General features: G+C 38.2%; 1 protein-coding gene across 4 annotated transcripts in view; it reads left to right on the forward strand.

The window, feature by feature from the left end:
- Window positions 1-24148, forward strand: part of Stxbp6 (syntaxin binding protein 6) — a 239635-nt gene that overhangs the window by 61120 nt on the left and 154367 nt on the right. For 3 of the 4 annotated variants that reach the window (XM_078050276.1, XM_005322649.5, XM_040274317.2), the window contains one exon: window positions 16734-16922. In XM_078050276.1, coding sequence (XP_077906402.1) covers window positions 16769-16922 — 154 coding nt within the window. In that variant the 5' untranslated portion in view covers window positions 16734-16768. Of the gene's footprint in view, window positions 1-16733; window positions 16923-19141; window positions 19267-24148 lie in introns of those variants that run through there. The other variant, XM_078050277.1, reaches the window with a different exon arrangement.

A 24148-nucleotide genomic window follows, 5' to 3' on the forward strand; every position in this document is an offset into this window, starting at 1 on the left:
ATATGGCTGTGTCACTGTAGTATGCTGTTTTCAAGTCCTTTGGGTATTGGCCAAAGAGAGGGATAGCTGGGTCAAATGGTGGTTCCATTCCCAATTTTCCAAGATATCTCCATACTGCTTTCCATATTGGCTACACCAATTTGCAGTCCCATCAGCAGTGTATGAGTGTACCTTTTTCCTCACATCCTTGCCAACACTTATTGTTGTTTGTCTTCATAATAAGCTGCCATTCTTACTGTAGTGAGATGAAATCTTAGAGTGGTTTTGGCTTGCATTTCTCTATCTGCTAGTGATGATGAACATTTTTTTATGTGTTTGTTGATTGATTGTGTGTCATCTTCTGAGAAGTCTCTCTTCAGGTCCTTGGCCCATTTATTGATTGGGTTTTGGTTTTTTGGTGTTTAACTTTTTGAGTTCTTTATATACCCTAGAGATATGGTGCTCTATCTGATGTTTGAGGGGTAAAGATTTGCTCCCAAGATGTAGGTTCTCTATTCACCTCCCAGATTGTTTCTTTTGCTGAGAAGAAACTTTTTTAGTTTGAGTCCATCCCATTTATTTATTCTTGATTTTAATTCTTGCACCACAGGAATCTTATTAAGGAAGTTGGTGGAATGTGATAATCATTATTATCCAAAGTACATGTATGAAGACACGAATTGGTGTCTTCCTACTTCCTTAATAAGACTTCACACGATGGAGATCCTCTTTATTAGAGCCTAGTTTTTATTCTATTAGACATAGGGTGTCTGCTTGTATTCCTAAGTCCTTGATCCATTTTGAGTTGAGTTTTGTGCATGGTGAGAGAGGGGTTTAATTTCATTTTGTTGCATATGGATTTCCAGTTTTCCCAGCACCATTTGTTGAAAAGGCTATCTTTTCTCCAATGCATGTTCTTGGCACCTTTGTCTAATATAAGATAATTATAGTTTTGTGGGTTAGTCTCTGTGTGCTCTATTCTTTCAGAGGATTTTTTTTTTGTTTGTGTTGTTATCAAGAATTGATTGTAGGGGTTCTTTACCACTGAGCTATATCTCTCAGTCTTCTTTTTTTTTTCTTTTTGGTACCAGGGATTGAACTGAGCCACATCTCTAACCCTATTTTGCATTTTATTTAGAGAGAGGGTCTCATTGAGTTGCATAGCACCTTACTTTTGCTGGGCTGGGTTTGAACTCCGGATCCTCCCTCCTGAGCAGCTGGAATTACAGTTGTACCACCGCACCCAGCAGTCCTTTTATCATTATTTTGACACAAAATCTCACTAAATTGCTGAGGCTGTTCTTGAAGTTACAATCCTCCTTCCTCAGCCTTCCAAATTGCTGGGATTACAGGTATACACCACTGCACCCAGCTTTTGATAAATGTGATTGATGTGTCCTTTAGAATTTGATACCAGTTGGCTTTAGATGAGAGTACTGGCATCCCATCCCTGGCACCTCAATAATTTAATTGTATTTGTCTCTCCAGACCCTTCTCTGTGGCACTTTATTAGAGTAGTTGGCATGCTGGACGAGAAAGAGAATGTAAAGTTTTTATCAAAATTCAAAGATAACTCTAAGATAAAAATGTTTGGCTTGTTTTTTGTTTGTTTATTTTGATTCTTTTTGTTCAGTTCCCCCAAATTGATGCAATGGTTTCTTTTTATTTATTTATTTATTTATTTATTTTTGCAGTACTAGGGATTTAACTCAGGAGTGCTTTTATACTGACTCACACCCCCAGGGTCTCACCAAGTTGTCCAGACTAATCTTGAATTCATGATCCCCCTGCCTCAGCTGCTTAGGTGCCTCTGAATATCTGGGATTACAGGTGTGTACCACTATGCCTGGCTCCATAAAATGATTTTTTGACCCCGTTTTGCTCTCCCATTTGACAGTACTTTTGTTGTTGTTGTTAAACTCTGCTCTACCTTTGTGAACATGTATTCTTAGAACTTCCCCAATTGAGTTAATTATTTATGCCAGGTTCTGCATCCTCAGTATCTAAACAGGAATGAACTCATGGATAGGCAGTTAGAAAAGCACAGCAAATTGGATGAGGAAGGTCAATTGACATTAATGCCTCAGTTTGAACAAAAAGACGGGGGAGTGATGGGGACTTGTAAATTTGAGATTGTAGAAGTGTTGAGGGCACAGTTATAGTGTTTCCAGGTTCTCCCAACTTTCAAGAAAAGCTATAAATCTATCTTACATAAAATATATGCATTTTAATATGTGCATGAACCAAGAAAACTTATTCTTGCAAAACTACCCATTTTTGACCTTGGGTCTTTCCTGATCCACTTCAATGAATTTCTCTCTGCAGATGGAGATAAAGTATGTATGCATGTATGTATATTATGTTATTTATTTACTTAATTGTGCTGGGATTTGAATACAGAGTCTTGTGCACAGTACAGAATGAACATTGTATAGTAGTTTTCCTTCCATTTCCCTTCCCCCAGTACTTAGTACAAAATGGACAGGGTTCACTTACTTGTCTCAGGCATCCTTTTCCTATGGCTGCTTCTCCATCATCATTTCTTTTATTTTTTTTCTTGCAGATCTAAAAGTTGTGTGAATTCTGTGTAGAAATGGTATCCTGCAGAGTATTCTTTGCATTCCACATAAGCCTGGATCAGTCTCTCCGGTGGTGCACCCATTATGCAGATTCCAGGTGGAAGCAGAGGGTGGAGCAGGCATATGTTGTAGGTCACTCAGAGCTAAAGGCTCCCCAAAACACTCCCCATGGCTTCCCACTGAGGTGGATCTACCTGCATAGTCTGGGCAGGCTGGCCTAATTAAATTCTTTGATTACATTTCAAGGATAGGCTTAATAGAATAAGTATCTCCTGATCACCAGTCTCTGAAGAATTAAGTTATACTTGCCTCTTCTGCTGTGTAGCAGCAACTTTACATTCTTAATTAAGTATGTTGCCTGTTTGCCTTGTCTTTCTCCTCTGCTAAAGAGCTGCCCCCACCCTCCCGGCCCCAAGGATAATTGTCTGTGATCTCCAATCCTCGTGTAGAACCCAGGTCATAATGATCACTTGGTAAATGCTGAATGAAGAAAGAAAGGGCCTGTCCCTAGATGAAATTTGTTTGTTACCTCTGTTATAGAGGACTACCATGTTCTAGGAACAGAAATATTCATAAAGGCCAGGTGCATGTCCTCTTAGAAGATTGGAAGCTCTTGACTCCATATTATTTGATTTCCCTGTCAGGTGGTTAGTGGTGGTTTATATCTTTGTCTAATTGATAAACCCCCAAGACTTCTTTATTGATTTGTTTTCATTGCTTCATTGATTGCTAACTTGTTGATTGTTCTTCCCCACTAAAATGCAAGCTGCATGGGGGAAAGGACTTTGTTTATCTTGGTCTTCTCAGTATCCTGAATGTCTAGGATTGGGCTGCCATATTGAATGAACGAGTATGTGTCTTATCCCAGATTTGCTCTTTTACATGTATTTTCTGTTTTATCTTCTTTCTTTCCTTTCCACATCACTCTGCATCTTTTTGGAATGTAACATTTCATTCACAGTGGGGTAGACTGCATTGGGTCCTGTCATTATTGTCTTGTTTAGCCTGGCAGTTCCACATGCTGAAGCACAGGGGAGCAATGGATGTAGGACAGAATCACAGGAGGAAGAACCGTCTCATCTCTTTTCCTGTCCAGGAGAGTTCACAATACCTCCCTATCTCTCTCACAAGTTTGAGAGATGAAATAGGATGCCATTTGAGAAAAGGCTTTGTAAAATCCATTGTGATACACATGCTTTTGTGAACATAATCTGAAACATAATGCAATTTATTTGTTACCTCTGTTATAGAGGTATGTGCTTATCTGCCTTTCAAGGACTGGGTACCTCAGGTGGGAGCAGTCAGACCCAGGGAGCAGATTTCTATTCTTCTTCATCCTTCATGAAAGCCCTGTGAAGCAGGTGCACTATCCCATTTTAAAGATGAAGATGCATGTCTCAGAGATGAGGAATTTTGCCCAAGTATTTGTTCACTAAGTAAAGGCAAAGACAGGCACAGATCTAGATCCTCTGATGACAAATGCAGACTTCTTTTCATCATCTATCATCTCTCTGGTTGGGGCAGAGGAGAAGTCACCATTGTACCTTGGTCCCTAGCTTCTGGATGTTGCTCTTGATTACACACGCTTGAATGTCTTTGTAAATTGGTAATGTGTGATGCCATTAAAATCTGTACTGGTGTTAATTGAGTTCATATTAGAATAGTGTTCATTTGACAGTTTTTTCCCTTCCCTATCAAACACTGCACATCGAGTTAGGTCAGAAGTTAGTTATTTTCTGGAACATACTGATTAAAAAGGGGTTGACATTGAATGGCAGAAGAGCTGATTGAATGGGGCAGAAACTGCATTCACATATGGACCTTGAATCTGACCTGGATTTGTAGGCTATTTTGTGACATCCTAAGACGATTAGGGATGCCCACCCACCACTCACTCCACTCACATGGAGATTTCACCATTATCAGATGCTGGGTCTTAACTAAGGTATTCTGATCTTTTGCTTGTGGGGAGTCTCAAGTCAACCTGTAAAGACTCTTTAGTTACCCAGCAGGACCTCATGCAGCTGCCTGTGGAAATCAGAATAATTCTGGCATTTCTGAGGGCATTTTAATAGAGCACTGATTACAGATTGCAGGCACCTGGTGCTGTTTTTGTATTGAGGCTGAAGAGTGCAGTTCCAAAGACAAGAACTGGCCTTGACACATTCCTGTTTTTCTACTGTTGTTTGCCAGACCTGGAATAGGTACTTAAAAACCCTTTTAACAGCTGATTCAGCCCCTGAGTGGTTAGCATGTGCTTTCAGGAGACCACCAGTGCCAGAGTATTCCTTCCTAGGCTGATGATGTATGTGTGACTTTGTCCAGGATGAGTTTTCCTGCCAGTTCTCAGAGCACCAAAGGAGCTTCTCTTAATTTGGGTTATCATTGAGGTCTATGGGTTGAGACGGCCAAAGTTATTTCTGTGCTTCTTAGACTACCCAAGGCTGTTCCACTTGGGCAGACCATCATTTCTTTTGGCCTCAATAGCCATATGAGAAAACATAAGCTGTGAAAATTCAAGGGAAAAGAAGGTGAAAGCCAAAAATGAAGGTTTAGAAATCTAGGGGCTAGATGTATTCCAGTCCAGGGCTTAATTTTGTGCCAATTCTAAGGGGAAAAAAATGAATATGAGAAGAATCCTTACTGTGATTAGTCATGTTTTCTCTTTGTCTTTTCTCCCTGCTCTTCCAATTTACCACCTCTTCTCACCTTATACAGACTTGAAACTGCTGTAATATTTTACATTATCATTTCATGCTTGGTTAATTTTTACTTGAAAAAGCATTATAGTGGAGTGGAGTGCAATGTCTAGTTCCAATATTGGTTCTGCTACTCTTTAGTGGTATGACTTTGGAATTACCCTTGGACTTCAGCTTCTTTATGAGTTAAGTGAGAGACAATCACTAAGATCTCTTGCATGCATTAAATTTTTAGGCTTAAGAATGCCTGTCTGTGCTTTTTGACTGGGTTATAAGCTGCTGGTAGGTAGGACCCAAAAAGGTGTTGGAATTGTTTTTTGTTGACTCATTTGTGAAGGTCTTGCTGAGCTCCTTCTCAGTAAAATGGAATGGGTGAAATTCCCTGTGGAGATCCTTTTAACTGTATGAAGCTTTGGGGCACAGCTATGAGGCAATCTGAGGTTGCCAGAAGCATTGGCAGCAAAAGATAGAAGGTACTGAAAGTGTAGGGCGGGGGAGGGGGGACAAAGACGGGTAATACAGTAAAGGAAGTGGAAAGAGAAGTTTCCCTTGAGAACTAGCAGAAACCTTTGAAATAAGTGCCTTTCATATTTAAGCCTTTTTCCGGTTGGGAAAATAGCCTACAGGGTTCATAAAACTGCCTCATGGCAGCCATCCAAGATCTCAGGAGTTGACTCCTGTTGTAAACTTCTAGGATGGAAAGGAGGGTGGTGAGCCTCTGTGATGAGACTTCAGTGATCTCTGGTCTCATGGAAGCAGAGGTCCACTGTAGAATCTTTCTGCTAATGTATTGTCAACTCTGCACTTTAATTTGTGGAATCAAAACAAGCTCTGTCCTAAAAAGAATATGTGAACCACTTTGCCAACTAAACAGCAAGCCATACACACCAGGAGAAGCAGATGATGCAGAAAGAATGAGTTCAGATTATAGCCCAGTCCATTATCTTTGGAGCTGCTGGGCAAGGATGATAATGGTATCAGGCCCACCAGAAAGCAGGGCTGATCAGAGGCAAAATTGTGAGTCAGTTGAGTTTGTGTTGGTTTACCTAGAATGCATTTCTGTCTCATTTCTTTCTTTACCTTTTTCATTTCTTCCATACAAAATAGTAAGGAAGAGCTGAGACTTCTGGTGTCATGCTTCCTAGGTTCAAATCTTTACTGTGCCCATCAAAATCTGGGTGGCTTATTTAACCACTCTCAGCTTTAGTTTCATCATCTGTAAAACAGTTTCTTCTTCTAGGACATAAATGTATTAATCAAGATTTTTGAATATCAGAGTCATATGTCTAAATATATGCCTTTTTAAAATATACTTTTTGTTGTAGATGGACACAATACATTTATTTATTTATTTTTATGTGGTGCTGAGGATTGAATCCAAGGCCTCATGCATGCAAGACAAGGGCTCTACCACTGAGCCCCAGCCCCAGCCCAGCATATGCATCTCTTGTATCACATTGTGAGGTAGTGGATAGATAGGGGAAGGTACTTTTGGAGACTGGGAGCAAGGCTTTCTGTCACCATTCTGATTATATTACATAGGCCTAAATTAAATTCATGAAATTGATCACTGGGGAAAACAATTACAGTTGGAATTATAATCCCTGGCTAGATGTTCTATGAGAAGTGCTAGTGAACCCACAGGCAGTTTCAACTGTGAAATTGAGACATTGAGGGACAAAGTCTTTCTTTTTAAACTAACAAGGTAAGGATGAGCAACATGGACCCTGGAAGTATCACATTTCTTCTGAGTTGTGAGAGGCTTCATGGTGTAGTGTCACACTGAAGATGCGTTGATTATACAGAACTCTTCATGGCTCTCCCAAGAAGCTGTAAAATGGTGACATTCTTCAAATTGGGGATTCAGGCCGAGAATGTTGTTTTAAAATTGATGTTAGATTTAGAGAATATTTTAGAAAGTTTTTCTCTGACTTGAAATTCTAGAAAATGCTTGTTTCAATCATAATTTAGATTTTTTAATAGGTTTTGTATACTTAAAAATTGGAGGTTCTCTCTGAAGCCTCATTGTCTTTTTAGTGTTATATTCCTGGTCTGCTCCAAAAGTGAATTTGCATCATCAAGAATGCTTAAATTTCACCTGAGATTTGACTCAATAAATATCCACTATGAAAAGTTGACCCTAAACTTGCTGGAGCATTTATTCTTTTATTTTTTCCTTTATTTTTAGTGGTAGATTATAGCTTCTGTTATAAGTCAAACCATCTTCTAGGAGAAAATATCAGAACCATTACCTAAGCCTCTGTTTCTCTTAGTATGGGTTCAGTGCTTTTCCCCTCTTCTGTGTTCTCTATGGAGTAAGTAAATCAAGCACACTAATTCAGCAAGTAGCACAACACCTAGCACATAATTGAAGTGTTTGTTTTCATTGAAGTCAATCCTTGTGTGGCTTTTGTCTGTATTTGAACATGGCTGAAATCATCTGTTCCCACTGCTTTCTACTAAGTGACGCTTTCAGGCTGATGCATTGTTTTCTTGATTTACCAGCCAGATGTTGGATACCATAATTACATGAATACCCAGTATAGGTAGGCTGCCAAAAATTTGAGCTCTTTTTGGTATAACTTATTTTACCCTTTGTTCATTTTTTAAAAATATGGTTAAATTCACTTTATAAGGCCTATCTTGCCTTTTATTTTGCTAAAATCATGTCATAATTCAGTAAGCGTTTTCCCCCTGGTCTTTGTTGGCACTTTATTCCCATTCTTTATTGAAGAATGGGTACATGGGTACCAGAGAATCTGCTTACCTGGTCCTTAGAATTTAAACTCATGAGTGTGGAGGTTCTAGTATCATAATGAAGGATGCTTATGAAATCTTTATCTCACCTTAAAAAAAAAAGCCCTTTAAATGATATAGCCTATGTGTTATGGTTTGAATTTCAAGTGTCCCGCAAAAGCCATGTATTGAGGGTGTGGCTTCCACCCTGTAGTGCTTCTGGGAAGTGGTGGGACCTTTAAGAGGTGGGACCTGGTTGGAGGAAGTGGATTATGGGGGTGTGCCACTGGAGGGGATTTTGGGACCCTAGTCCCATCCTTTCTTGTTTTTGCTTCCTGCTGACCATTAGGCAAGCAGTTTCTTCTGCTATGTGCTCCCTATCATGATGTACTGCTTTACTACAGGCCCAAAGGCAACAGCACCAAGAAATATGGACTAAAATCTCTTAAACTGAGATGTAATCCAGATAGACATTTCCTCTGAGTTGTTTATCTCGTATTTGTAAAAGCAACAAAAAGCTGACACCTTAAAAAAAAATCATCCAAATGGCACATCCTGTATGTGTAGCTTTGTTAGTTGTGTTATTTTAAATTTTTTTTGCTTCCTCATATCATTTGTTAAACTTAGATGATTGACGAGTTTAAAAAGTACAGCCATATTGCAAATAAACGTGTAAACCCAGATCTTGTGGTCTGGGTGTATAGAACAGTGTTTGTTCTTTGAATATTAAACCTACAAGAAGAGTGTGCTTACTGAACGCATAAACAAGGAAAGAAGAGATGAAAATAGTCTAGGTTTATAATTGAAGCAGACATGAGTCACTGGCTTAGAGAATCCTGTGAACATAATGTCTCCTATACAAGAAGAGTTTGTGTACATAGGGAGAAGAAAGCCAACCGTGTTTCATAGTACATAGTAGTCTGATAGAAAAGAGGTTCTTCCTTCTCTTCTGTAAAGAATTAATTATGATCAGGGCTTTTGTGTATGGTGGTGGTGTTTTTGCATATACACAGGTGTGCAAAAACACTGTGGAAGAAAATGTAGACTAACACATAGCTGGCAATCTGTTCACCAAGCTGTGGATCATGGCATGGGGCTACAGTTTGCTCAGAGGAAGGGTGCCATTTTCTTCTCACAAAAAATTTCTTCTAGGCCTTGTGATCATTCATAGTAGCATTTGTTCTTCTTTCTCACAACTTTTTGAGGGTGGGAACTTCTAATCTTACCTTTGGGGCTCCCCAAACCATGCCTGGACTGGAGTCAGAAAGAAGCTAGAAAATAATGATTATAGGATGTCAATAAAATGTATTTTATATGGCTCCTAGATTTTGGGGGAAAAATTGTATCTCAAAACCAAAATGTTTGAAGGAGTACTCTACTGTGGTTATGGTGGAATAAGGAGTGCAGATTCTCTGACCTCTCCTTTCAAAATTGAGAGATAATCATATTAACGTGGAGGCAAACATTTTTCTAGACATCTACTTATGCATATAATTATATAGATAGTTTTACTTTCTATAAAATGAATGAGCTCATTTTCTGTTCTGTAACCTCCTTGTTTTCACTCTGTATTATTTCATAGTTTATATTTTTCCAAGTCAGTGTCTACAGTCTTTGATCTGGGTATGGAACAGGGATTTTTCTGGCATGATTTTAGAAGGATATGAACATTCCATCACAATCATGGGCTATACTATATCCATCTAATGAAGGAGGATGGGTATTTATGTTACTTAATAATGTTTTCTCTTAAAAGTGGATCTGTGATAAGCATGTGTCTATGCAGTACACACGTGTGTTTGTTCACACATTTTTCTATAATAGTAGATATTACAGAAAATGGTTTCAACTCAAATTTTAATCTCTGAGAGATGAATTATAACACTTTTTCATAATACTTAGACTAATAGAGGTACTGTTCCTTAAAACATACTGAAAGATTCTAATTTACAGTCTTGAAGCAAACTTTGGAAGATACATTTAGCAACTATCGTGATCCTACATTTGGAATTGAATGTTGAAATACTTTGTAAATTTATGGGCGCCATACAACCTTTAGTGATTCATTACTAGGGCTTTTACAGAGTTTCTTCATGGTATACTTATTTATTGAATCTTTAAATTTTTTAATAAATAATTCATGAAATACTAGGGGGGAAATCCTCAAGACAACGGTTCTGAATCTAGTTGAACAAACAGAAGAGGTCTTTAGGAAAACAAGTTTCAGATCCTGGCCCCTGGTCCCCTAAATTTCTTTGATGAGGATCTGGGCACTACAGGTGATGTTAATGTGCAGTCTTTGTTTAGAGTTCCTCCTCTATGACATGTCTTTGCCTTTCTTCAAATATTTTTCTACAGAATAGAGAATATTTTTAGCTTTATTTATATCCCTGTAACTTTTTTATTTTCCCTGTTTAGAAGTTTCTGTCTCCTTTAAGAATGTTGTTAAAGAGTTTCTGTGTGCCTTATGAACTGAGTCTTGATTCTATAAGGCTCATGAAGCCTTAAGCGTAGGTTCTTAATCCACTGTTCTATGCTGTCCCACATAGCAAGGCCACTTGACAGCCCTTGTGGTTTGTCTTGGACTTGGAGTGATTGTGTTAAATGGTATCACCCCATAACATTATCTGTCTGTTCTAGTGACTTATCTGACTCTCCTTTTAATTTCTATGAGTTGAGAGTCCTGGTGGAAACACATGGAAAAATTGTCTAGTGGAACTAAAATTCTTATTGTGTAAGTAGCTAATGTTGCCTCAGATTATCTCCTTGATATGAAATATGAAATAGTAAAATTTTTTTTCATAAAAAGTTGCATATTTTCTTTCTTTCTTTTTTTTTACCTGGTGGTATTTCTTTTTTATTTTTATTTATTTTTTTATTTCTTACATACACGACAATAGTTGAGTGTATTACTTCATAATTATCCATTCACAGCACAATTTTTCATAATTTTGTATATAAAGTATGTTCATGCCAAATTATGCCATTATATATGAGCTCTCTTATTTTTTTGCATACAATTTTTTTGAGAGAGAGAGAGAGAGAGAGAAAGAGAGAGAGAGAGAGAGAATTTTTTAATATTTATTTTTTAGTTTTCGGCGGACACAACATCTTTGTTTGTATGTGGTACTGAGGATCGAACCCGGGCCGCACGTATGCCAGGTGAGCGCGCTACTGCTAGAGCCACATCCCCAGCCCACATACAATTCTTAATACACCTTTATACCACAATTTATCATATCTCTGTTTGTATAGAAGGTATGTTGACACCAAATTCACATCTTCATACATGTATTTTGTGTAATGATGACCGTCTCCTTCCACCATCCTTGCTATTCCCATTCTTCCTCCCTTTCCCTCCCACCCCTATTCCCTATCTAGAGGTAATTTTTCTCCCATGTTCTCCCTTCCTACCCCACTTTGAGTCACCCCCCCCCCTTATATCATAGAAAACATTTGGCATTTGGTTTTTGGGGATTGGCTAACTTCACTTAGCATAATCTTCTCCAATGCTATCCATTTCCCTAAAAGTTGCATATTTTCAGATTACCAGGTGATGTTTATGGACTTTGGAGCAAAATTAACATTTTTAGGTTTAATGATTGTATGATAACATCTAACTTGTAACACTTGTAACACTTAGTATTTATACACCCTATATACTGTGGTGTTTAAGGAAAATAATGTAACATTATTTTGGTTTCAACATTTACAACATTGACCCTTTCCTTGTCAATGTCAAGATGTGAGGCATGGAGAAGAAACAATTAAATACAATTATGCTTCAATCATATTCATCTTGTAGAATGACATTGGACAATGTAGAGGGTTGATTGCATTGAAGTTGGAGCAAAATGGTAGTCCCTTTAGAGGAGCCATGAAAATCATTCAGGCCCAGGATGGTGAAGACTGCAACTTAGGCAGAAGAAGTTAGAATGATAAAAACTGGAGTCCAGAAATATTAAATCAAATGCACAGGGCTTGGCAATTGAATGGTTGTTATGGGGAACTGAAGGATTTGAGGGAAAAGGAAGAATCATGGTTAGGTATTGGTGGAAATGTTCAGTCTACATATAGATGCACATCTTTAAAGTCAGGAAGGCAACAAAACTGGAGGCATGACTTGTCTCACAGGTTATGGGTGAGGGGTTGAAGTTACACTTCAAAAACTGTTTTAAAAACAAAGTGGCAATGTAGAGAAATCCAGTTTTAGACAGTAATCTTATTTCTCTCATTTCTAAATTGTTTAGGTTCATCTCACTGGTGTTCCCATGCACTAGGGAAGACCAGCTGATTTTCTCCCAGAGTCTTCCAGGATGACATCACCTTGGCTCTGAGCTTGAGAGACACTGACATATGCTCTCAGCATATCAAGTACATCTGCCTCAGAGTTGAATCACATTAACTGCCTCATGAGGCTGAAGTGTAAAACCAGGAATTGTGGTTACTCATTTACATCACAGAGTTTAGCTGGCACACAGTCCATAATACCTGTGTTGGCACAACCAGGGCCAAAACATGATGGAAAGGCTGTATGTTAAACATGGGATTAGAAGAGAGAGGTTAATAATCTTAGGTAAAGAGAGGAGTTAGTGATGTTAGATAAATCAAGAATCTGATAGTATTAAGCTGAATGGATGGCACTTCTCTTTCCTCTCAGATTTAAGGCTCTGCTCCTCTAGAATCCCCTGCATGATAATGAATGCCTTGTCAGTGGTGGTTTTTGGTTGGCTGAAGGTCCCTACTCCTTCCTAGTCTCTTGCCAGTGGAGGACAAACATCAGTTCTACTGAAAACCCACAGTGTTATTATCTGAATACAAAACCTTACACCTGTATGCCCTGAATTATGCATTTCACCTGCCCTGCCCCTGAGTTTTCTTCAGTTTCTTACACTTGCCTAAATAGTTATTTTATTTTCTGGTTACTTGAGTGGTGAAAAGCCATCCCACTACAGTAGACATGCACCAGTTAAGTGGATATGTATTAAATATATGGCTTAAAGTAAGAAAAGCATGAATGAAAAAGACCTTGAAGAAGATCAGAACTGTGATTAGTTTCTGCAACTACCACTCAAGGCAGCCAGTTGCTTTGACTTGTAAATCAATACTAGGTTGGCTTCTTGGATGAAAAAGCTTTGTAATTGTGTCCTATAGAAGCTATGGACCTGGGGAAGAAAAAGCTTCCGTGGGTCATGCAGATTGGAGTAACAAGTGGTCATTGGTGCATGATTGCTTTTGTATTTATCTTGCTTCCTTAAAATGGGGCCCTGGTCTTGGACTAGACATTGAATTACCAACAAAGATTTAAGAACTCATTAAAGCTGCTTGGTGAAATGAAGAGAAAAAAAGAAATCCTGTGCACTGTCTGCCTGTATTCTCTCATGAATTGATTCTTCATTTTCATTCCTATTTCCACCTTGTTAGTCCAGACCCAAAGTTTCTCTTTAGGGTAATAGATTTTAAATTAGGTGGCAGGATGACTGCATGGAAGAGTATGAATCAGAGAGTTGTTTGAAATACAGATTTTAAGATTCTGATTTGGTGGTTTTGAAGGATGGTGCAGGAGTCTGTGCATTTTAAAAGCCCTCCATCCTGGACTCACAAACACAACCTGATTTGGGATTCTTGTAGAGACCCTCTTCAAAGTTATTGTCAAACAACTACAAGAGTCACCCTTTTACTTTCTTATTCTTTCCCTTCTTATCCATGCTACATTACATTCCCAGTGTGACATTGAAAACATACTCAACACGTATGTGCTCTACATAGGCTCATTAGTATCATTGCCCTACAAAAGCTTTTGATGACTTTTCATAGAATGAATCTGATAATCTACTAGTGAATTTCCTGTTGAAATCTGTAAATTCTTCATTCTCATAGCATTTAGTGCACAGCTTGCCATCTAAGAGACCATTTATCATACATAGAGAATTTCATGCCCATGAGTGAGAAAAGTGAGGCTTTAGTGACTAAAGTTGGGTTTCACTTTTATAAATACCTTCTGGTGTGGGTGGTTACATTTGTTCAGTTTATACAAGTTCAGAGGCTCTTTTATTATTCTATTATAGTAGGAAAGTTAATAAAAAAATCACCACAACTAAGCATTTTTTTTTTTTTAAATTTCAGGTACTGGAATCAGTGATCTGCACACATTGTTTCATTTTAGTTCTTTAATTCTAGGAAGTAGGTGAAGATATCTTCATGTTGTAGTAAGTAAATTTAGGGTCAGGGATTTTGAGATTTATACAAATCACACAGGTTTTATGTGTTGCAGTTAAAATTTGAACCTGAGTTTGTTGATTTCAAAACTCAGTGAAGTTACTGATTTTTTTCTCTCTCACCCTTTCCCCCCCTATTTGTTATTGGCCATTGAATATCAGTATGATAAAAACAACAAAAGGTCATTTTCATTTATCAATAGTTTTTCTAAAAGAAAAAAAATGTATTTTTGGTAAATTTATGGTAAAATTATGCATCTGTTTTCTTATTTTTCTGATGGATTTTTGCACAATAAAGTGATCTTTTTATTTCTTTTTAACTAGTTTTAGAAAAATTCGATCTAAGATGGAAAAGCAAAAGCCATGCCAGTTGGGAGACTCTGGTCAGGGAGTGCCTGATATGTTGGGGAATGACTTTCTTCCTTGCTTACAGAATGGTGTGAAGCCACTGCATGAATACTGCTCTCTCTCTCTTTTTAAACATGTCCCTAAATGGTGAGAAGTGAGAGGCCTTGGAGCTAGAGTGTATCTTTAAAAAAAAATCCTCATTATTAAAAATAAAAATCATAGTTAAAAAATTGTAGCCAGTTGCAGTGGCACAGCAGCTTGGGAGGCTGAGGTAGGAGGATCTCGAGCTCAAAGCCAGCCTCAGCAACTTGTTGAGGCACCTAGCAACTAAGCCAGACCCTGTCTCTAAATAAAATATTAAATAAAGGCTGGGGTTATAGCTCAGTGGTTAGGCATCCCTGGGTTCAATCCTTAGTATCAAAAAGAAAAAAAAATGTAATAATCCCCTAAGAACATGTAAATCATGGGGGATGTTCTGTTTGCTAACCTGTAGGAAATGACAGTATGTCAGTTAGTGGTCAGTACATTGTCATTTTCTTGGCCAGCATGAAGAACCTGGTGGTGATGATAAAAATGTTGTGAGCAAAGCACAAGGAGATCTGGGTACATCTCTAATGTATAAGTGTTATAAGTTGGTATACTTTCTTGGTGTCATTAGGGAAACATGCTTCATTATAGAATTAAGACTAGGAGAAATCTCTTTAACTAGAGGGACTTTTTGTTTTTAATGTATATTTTCCAACCAAGAAGGTATAGGTGTGGACAAGTTATAGGAGGCCGGCTGTGTTGGTAGTAGAATTTGTGAATCTTGTACTGGGAAAAATCCTCTCGTGTATTCCTCAGATAAATCATTAGTATTTAAGTGAAACCTTCCATGTGGTCAGCAGTCAACTCTTGGAAGACATATGTAGTTTAATTTTTTCTTATATCTTTAATACTAAGCATAAAGTGCACGTAGTAGATGTTTGTTCACCGATTGGCTCAATTTTACAGCTTTCTGATCAACTCTTTGAGCTGCTGTTTCTATGTATAGCTGTGCTACTGATCCATACGCAGGATCTCTGAGTTCTCAATATAACCTACATGACAAACCAAAGGCTTTCTCTGCACCTTTAATTCTGATTTTCTAATTGTCCAAACACATGTTGGGTGGTGAGTGATTAAATAGATCACTATGGATAGAGTGATGGAATAGAGAACGTTTTCTAAGTTGCTCGAGTAAGAGTTAGTGTTCAAATTGACCTTGAATACAATAGACACAAGCAGAATTGAGATCATCAGGGAAGTACAACTACTGGAAAACTAAATATAACTGTGCATGTAAGTTGGGCAGTGGGGAGCGGGGTTATGTGAGTCAGCAACATACTGCTATATTTTCTTAATTATTGGGCGCCCACTGCCAGTTAACCATAAGAGTAGAACATGTGGGAACTGCCTGGTAACATTTCCAAAATACTTGGGGTTAGTCAGATATTTTTAAAGAATTCAGTGTCCACTTTGGCTGAAGAAAAATGTGCAGAACTTGGCAAGACTCCAGAGCATGGCAACAAGATGCAGAGGAGGACTGGAAACTAGGGCCTGGTGCATGAGGCTAATAAATAAATTCCTTACTTGGCTTGATCAAAAACAGCTGAAGAGTGATTAAATTAATGATCTTTTGTTGCATATATAATTATTATGTAGAAGATGATATAATTATTTCCACTATAAATGGAATTAGGGAAATAGATTTACATTATTAGAGTTAAAGAAGCTGTAGAAGGGACATAAAGAACTTTTACAGATTGTTGGTTGGTGGAAAGCCTTCTCAACTGGAAGTGTGAAGTCGCATTCCTTACAGAATGCATGTAAAGTGGGTACCTATTGCCAGTTAGAGTGAGGTACAGTTGGGGTAGAAGTCATCTAGCTGCTCAGATCTCATTCCGTGTGGCTCCACTCACGTTGTGTTTGACATTTTCAGGGAGTAAAAAGGCATCCTCATTTTGTTTGTATTTTTCCATGGCTAACACATATACAAAGACCTTGCTTTTAATGTTTCTGAAATGCATTTCAAGCAAGTAAGAAGTTAAACTGCTTATTGAAAAGTACTCCTGTGAATCAGTGTGGTGCTCATTATTTTATGAGCCCCTACAATATTGTCAATTCCAACTTTTCCTTTTCTTTTCCCTCTTTAGAAAATTGACTCCTTTTCCTCCTCGCTTGTTCTACGATGAGTGCCAAATCTGCCATCAGCAAGGAAATTTTTGCACCTCTTGATGAAAGGATGCTGGGAGCTGTCCAAGTCAAGAGGAGGACAAAGAAAAAGATTCCTTTTTTGGCAACTGGAGGTCAAGGCGAATATTTAACTTATATCTGCCTGTCAGGTAACGAAAACCAAAAATTTGTGTTATTATTACAACTACCATTTTAAACAGTTGATTCTTGGGTTCCAGGAGGGTCATAATCATTTTGTAGATGTCTGCTCTTCCATTCTTCTTTTCTGTTTCCTCTGTTGTCACCTTCTGATTCTTATTAACTTGAGGTGCCTCTGTTTTTCTGGTTGCCTTCTGGTGGAAGGGCAGTGAGGTTCAATCTTAATGTATTTCCAGATCATTAGGAGTTCCTGCAGAGGGTCTGGCAGACACATTTGATTGTTCATACCTTCCTTGGTAGGAAGGCTCTGTCCTCTGTGGATTTTTTTTTTCAGAACAATTCTTAGTATTTGCATAATTGTCATTACTAGCAGCTTGAGTTTCATTGACTTGCTTTTTCTAGACCGTTGCCAATAATTAGTAACAGTTTGTCTTGAGATAAATATTGGCACGTTCTGTAACATGAGAAAGATTTGGTTCACAAATCATTGCTTTGCCTGACAGCCATCGCTTGTCAGAAAGAGGCATCTGTTTTATTAAGCTTAGATTTTGTTGGATTATCTTTCTTTCTGTTTGTGATTATGGGAGATCTGTGGGATTTCTTGTGGATTCATACTGAGTTTTCTGAGATAAAATTTGGATAAATTTCCATGGGTGGGTGATACTAATCTGAGAACCAGAGGCATTTGTAATTTTTCCTCAGATTTATTATAGAAAAGTAATGGAATAATTAAGCTTACCTTAATTCATTTTTATAAAAAAATTTCTTTCAGTTGTGGTTTGGGAATAAACCTATTTTCGGCCCCTTTTTAATTTTTTTAAAAAACTAAGCCTCAGATTATTTATCAGAATTCATTTCAAGATGGAAGTAACTTTTTATCAGAATATGTAAATTTGTAAGACTTAGGTTAAAATAAGAACACAGCACTTTGGTAAGAATAATTTTTCAATATTTAGAGCAAAACTTTTATTTAAATGAATGTGAGGAAATGAACCTTGGAATATCTCCTCAAATAAACAGTAGGCTAATAAAATTTGGTTATTTTAAGGAGATATTTGTATTTCTTTAGTGTGCTAAGCAGTGCCTGACATAACGGTAGGGTCTCAATTTGTATATAATGACTAAGTGAAAGAAAGTAGTAGCCCTTCCCAAGACCTTTCTAGTATTTTGTTAATGATTCAAACCTTAAAATACTTTCATATTCTTGAATTTTGATCCTGTTGTTTATACCATTAATGTATAGAATACATTCCAGTACATTTTGTTTTATGTGTGATCTGAATGGAACATCAGGGGCCCAGTGCATAATGATTCTGATTTTGTTAAGCTGTATTTTGCTCAATATTTCATTGAGATTTCCAGTAGGCAGGTAGTTGAAGGAAAGGTGGGTGGTCCAGGAGCCACTTGAGTTGTACCTAATATATACTTTTAACTGAGAAGAGAATAGTTTTATTTGGATTTTAGGTGTATGCAATTGTCTGCCTATTTCTGATCATAAAGTCCATGAGCGTGACACGAGGACTATGACAACCTCATCTCAGTGAAATAGCATAACCATTTCCTCTGCCATAGAAGATGATGACCTGGGACTTACTGGATAACTGCGTTTCCCTTACAAATTGCCAGGTCCTTCAGGCTATAGTCTGAAATGATGTGGATTGCTTATTTGTTGCATTCTAATGGAGGAAAATCTCTTGTTCTGCAAAACTTCATATTTTTCATGGTTTTTGAATTTCGAGAGTATGGATAGATAAAGTAGATCAGACCTTGCAGAGAACAGTCTGATGGAAATTGGGGCAGGAAAAGGCCAGGCAACCATGACACCATTATTTGCAGTTTGATTTTTTCCTAATAAATGATGAAGAAGTAACTACCTTTATTTTCCAATTTATGTAAAGCCTAGAGGCATGTCAGTCCTGATAATGTAGTATTACCAGAAAAGGTAATGCTTTAGTTAACTATAAATTAGTCATTCAAATAATTTTAAGTGCTTTTTATGTGCTGAGCATTCTAGGTGCCAAGTGTATAGTTATAAGAAAAATTCATGCAATTAACCTAGTTTGGTGGGGGGAAAAAAGCAGTAGATGTTGTTAATAAGTTACACATTAAAATAAACATAATTATCAACTGTGAAAAGGCCAAAAAGGAAAAATACAAATAAGCATTATGAGGAAAATTTGGCCTAGTTGGAGGAACCAAGAGCTTCTGGAAAATTTTAGTAGGACTTCAGTAGTTTTAAAGGGGGCTGTGTGGGTGAGCCGCATTTGAAGCAGAAGAAATGGCAGCTTCATTAGCCAACCAAGCAGGATTCTGCACTTCTCCTTCTCTCCTGTTGAGCCAAGGGATGACCTCTTTGTAAGTTTACCTCATACAGGAGGTTGTGAAGTTCCAGCTGAGCTCTGCAATGACAGTCTCCTTGCTGCTGTTAGTGTGAACGACTTATCTGCCTACGCTTTCTGGGAGGCAGGGCCCTTCAACTCTTGTGGTTTGGTTGATGAAAACCAGCTATTCATTTTGAACAGGCAGACTTTGTCCAATTAGGTCAAGGTCTGTAAATAATGTTTCATGCTGCTTGGAGAATGGTTAAAATTAAGTTAAAGAAAAAGAAAAAGGTGGGGGTGATATGACTTTAAAAGTTTGTCAAAATATGCATGAGTGTGATACATATATATTTCAACAATCTTTTGCTTATATTTCTTTGTGTGAAATTTTTTCCAATGTCTGATATAATCTGGAGAGAGAGAGAGAGAGAGAGAGAGAGAGAGAGAGAGAGAAAGAAAGAGAGAGAGAGAGAGAGAGAGAGAGAGAGAGGGAGGGAGGGAGGGGATTGTAATCTTTAAATTTACTATTGTCAGAGTGGGTTATGTATCCTCTGGAGATATCCAAAAAGGTGCTGGAGTGGGGGAAATGAGATGATCTATTTGGGTTTTTCAGCTGTAATTCTGTGAAGAGAAAAAATGATCTTTCTGGTTCATTCACATTGCCTTGGGATAGGATTTGAGTATCTCTCATTGGATTCCCCAGTTGACTTCTCAAATAGTCTGTCAGTTTTTGTGTACCGAGTTGCCTCTGTGATTAACATTTTTAAAGCATTGGTTTCCAATTTTTCCTTTGAACAAGGATAAAAATTAAAAACACTGACAATACCAAGAGCTGGCAAGCCACATGGAGCAATGAGCTCTTGTACTGTTGGGAATATAAAAATTTCATAACTACATTAGTAAAAAAAATTGGCAGTATTTTTTAATAAAGTCAAGTATACACTCCATTCCTAGTTATATACACAAGAGAAATAAAAACTTGTACACAGGTGTTCCTAAGTTTTACTTAGAATAACATCAGAAATAAATTTTCATCTGTGTGTGATTGATTAAAAAAATTTTACCTATGTAGTAGAATACTACCTAATAATGAAATAATTACCAGCACATACAGCAATATAGATAAATCTCGACAGCATTATGTTGTCTGCAAGAAACATAATTAGGTTGCTTGAAGACCAGAGTTGATGTGTTCTTGGTATCTATAGCACCTGGCATATTGCTAGGTATGAATAGAGGCTTAATGGAGGATGCTGTTTGGATTTATGGCTTACCACATACCTGATTATATGCTTTTACTATATACCTGATTATAGTGTAATCTTTATTTTACAACTTAGCACTGTTAATGCATTCAAAGTGTAAAGCAAACACCCACAACAGCCACTTGTCCCCTCCCATGATTATTTGGGTCTATAAAATCAAATTAGAAACATGCTAAGTTAAAAATAGTTTATTATTAGAATAAATTACCTACTGAGAATTTTGTCATTTTGGTTTTCATACCAAAAATTATACATATTCCATGCATATAATATTAGGGAGGAAATTTAGGTTGTTAATATAAAAACGGTCACTTAGACATTTATGAGGGTTTGAGAAAATTCTTTATAGGTTGCTAGTGGAATGAAGGTAGTCAAATTTAATTGTCAGCAATCAGGCATAAGAAAGAAAATCCTTTTATCTACTTTCTAATTCAGGCTATTTCTCTTCTCAAAAGTTTATAAATATTAGAAGGGAGAGAAGGGAAGAATACAAGACAGATGGAATTTGGCCTTGATAAAAATGGTTTATTCAGTAGTGGTGAGTTGACATCTAAGCATTTGATCCAGGAGAAAAAAAATAAAGAAATTCACTGAAATCAGAGGTTTATAAAGGTATTAGCAGCAAAGAAGAAATGCAAAACAAGCACAGTAATGACATATATTATTCTTTTTATAGAAGTGGTAAACATTGCTGGAAATATGAACTGTTTTAGAAAATTATATGGAAGAAAATAAGCTTTCATCTTGCATATGGCACGGTTCTATAACATTTCCAAATATTCATCTAAACCTTAAAATAATACTATGAAGTAGATACTATTACTGTTCTCACTTTGTAGAGGAGGAAACTGAGCACAAGTGTGAATTCCTCAGATCTAGCCCTGACAATACCAAGAGCTGGCAAGTCACATGGAGCAATGATCCAATGCCCAAGATCATCAGTTGTAACAAAACAGAAATTTGAACCCATGTAGTCAAGATTCTGGGTCCTGTTCCTTTAGCCACAGTTCCTGCTCTTCCCCTATAGGCACAGGAGTTCTGTGAGAGAAGACTTCTCAGACCAGAGTCTTTGCTCAGCACCTCACACAGCTGTAGCGATAATCAGGTCTGGGTGTGACTTTGGTCTCCTGAAGTTTGAAGCTTTGGTTGCTTTTGATTGGGTGGTGATTAATTTAACTAGGCTATTAAATCTACATATTAGGAGATAGTATTAGTGAATGTATTTGAGGCTTAGAAAACTCATTCCCCAGGGAGAGTCATGGTGTCTTCTGACAATGACCTGCCACACCTGGCCACATATGAACTTTTTTTCTTTAGGGTACCCAGGAATGAACCCATGGGCACTTAACCACTAAGCCACATATCCAGCCCTCTTTTATATTTTATTTAGAGACAGACTTGTTGAGTTTCTTAGGGCTTCACTAAGTTGCTGAGATTGGTTTTTGAACTCTCGATCCTCCTGCCTCAGCCTCTCAAGCTGTTGGGATTTCAGGTTTGCACCACTGTGCCTGTACATATATCTTTCTGTTCAGTTGTGTAGTAGAAAAAGTAAATGGCTAATTTTTTAAAAAATTGTCCTTGTTCTAGAATTCTTCCTGTGAAAACTGGTATTAATAATATTTATCTTTTTAAAGCCTTGTGAATAGAAGTCTGACATCAGATAACTAGACAGTTACCATATATCATCTCATTTCCTCCTCATGGGCCTTGGTGACTATTTCTGCTTTACAGATGAAATCACTGAGGCTTCCAGTCAGTGAGTTTCCTGTCTGAACAAGGTGGCTGGAGAGCAGCAGAGCTGACCGCACTCAGGCCCCTCTCCCTCCAAAATATATACACTTTTTTTTTCCTTTAACTAGGTATTAAACCTCAGGGGACTTTACCACTGAGCCACATTTTCAACCCTTTTAATTTTTTTGAGACAGGGCCTCACTAAGTTGCTTAGGGCTTCACCAAGTTGCTGAGGCTGGCTTTGAACTTGTGATCCTCCTGTCTCACCTGCCCAAGTCACTGGGATTACATCACCGTGCCTGGTTAGTATACAGGCTTTGTGATATTTTTTCCAGGACAGGGCTAGATCTGAGGAGAACAGAAAGCTCACTTCCCTAAAACAATGTGACCATATTCCTTGAGCAGCGAGTGTCCTCATCTGCAAGGATTCCAAGACTGTGCTGTGGGCCACCTCAGCTTTTCTAGTGGTTTAGCACGCCAGCCAACTGAGTTTTCTTTTTCCATTCTCTCATGTATGCATTCCAGTGCTAAAACCAGATGGAAACAAGGGAAAGCTTTTGACAGAGACTAGTGCCAAAACATTTCATTTAAAAAGGAGACTCCATCTGTGCGCTGTGCCTCCACGCAGCCCGCTGTGCAGAGTAGGAGTCTCAGGGCTGACTCACCGTCTTCCTCTTCATGAGTTCTGACCAACTGCAAAGGCAGAGCCTGTGGTGGTTGGGGAGATGTCAGACTTAGGCAGTGCTCCTGCTGGAATGTGGCTGGCAAGGTACTAAGCACCTAGCACACATCCTGACAGCCGCTGGCCAAGAGGGTACTTACTCTGTGACACCTACAGGCCATTCTTTGTTTTGGGTGATTTTTTTTTTTCTTCCTGTTTTCTTTTTCTGGGACTGTTGTCCAGGCTGGCCTCAAACTCAGGATCCTCCAGCTGTATAGCCCCTTAGTAGCATGTTTACAGGTGTATGCCACTTACCCTGCTCTTGAGTTTCTAAGTTAGTGTGATATTGGGAGTTTGAAATCCTCGTTTACCAGTGGGTCACAGTCAGAGGCACCTGGGGATATCGCCCAATATACCTAGCAACATGCAATACTCAGGAGGCCAGGGCGGCGGTTTCCGGCTCAAACTCTCCACAACAGAACTGAATACCTGCAAGGATACTGGGAGGGGAAAACATTTTGTGTTCTTCCCCTGCTATTGCAGAACACAGATTTAGACATAAGACTGATTTATGGTAAAATACTGACTACTGGGACTGTCAGGACTTTGAGGCTTTTTTCTCATCTTTAAAGCAGGAATAGTATCTATATCCCAAGGGTATTTTGAACTGAACTAACTATACACGTCTATAAAATGCCTGATTCACAGAAGGTGCTCAGCTCTATGAGCAACGTTATTATCTTGTCACTAGTGGAACACCCACTGCCACACAAAGGTAATTCATCTGCAGTGGTTTACAAACACACTGATTTATATGTGACAGACACCTGTGACCTATTACCTGTGACGCATCATCACATAGAGCCCAGGCTTGGTCTTGTGAGTTTTCTGCCTCCCATTCCATACTTCTTTCCTCTCTCCTTTTCATGTTTACTGCTGCTTCTTACCGTGTCCCATCCCTGAGAGCAATCTTGAGGTTCTGCCGATCTCAGTTTCTAAATCAGGCTTCTCTTAATTCTCTTTGCTCCAAAATGTTGTCCCCTCCCAGTATCCTTGCAGGTGTTTGGTTTTGTTGTGGAGAATTTGAGCCGGAAACCACCGCCCTGGCCTCCTGAGTATTGCATGTTGCTAGGTATATTGGGCATGGAAGTGCTGAGTTCAGGCCTCTTTATCCAACTTCACGGGGAGTAAGAACTGGCTTAGTCAATCAGGTTCCTGTCCCTGAAATGGGAGATGTTATTTTCCTACACCTATCTTTG

This window comes from Ictidomys tridecemlineatus, chromosome 5 (assembly GCF_052094955.1).
Source record: "Ictidomys tridecemlineatus isolate mIctTri1 chromosome 5, mIctTri1.hap1, whole genome shotgun sequence".
Classification (NCBI taxonomy): Eukaryota; Metazoa; Chordata; class Mammalia; order Rodentia; family Sciuridae; genus Ictidomys; species Ictidomys tridecemlineatus.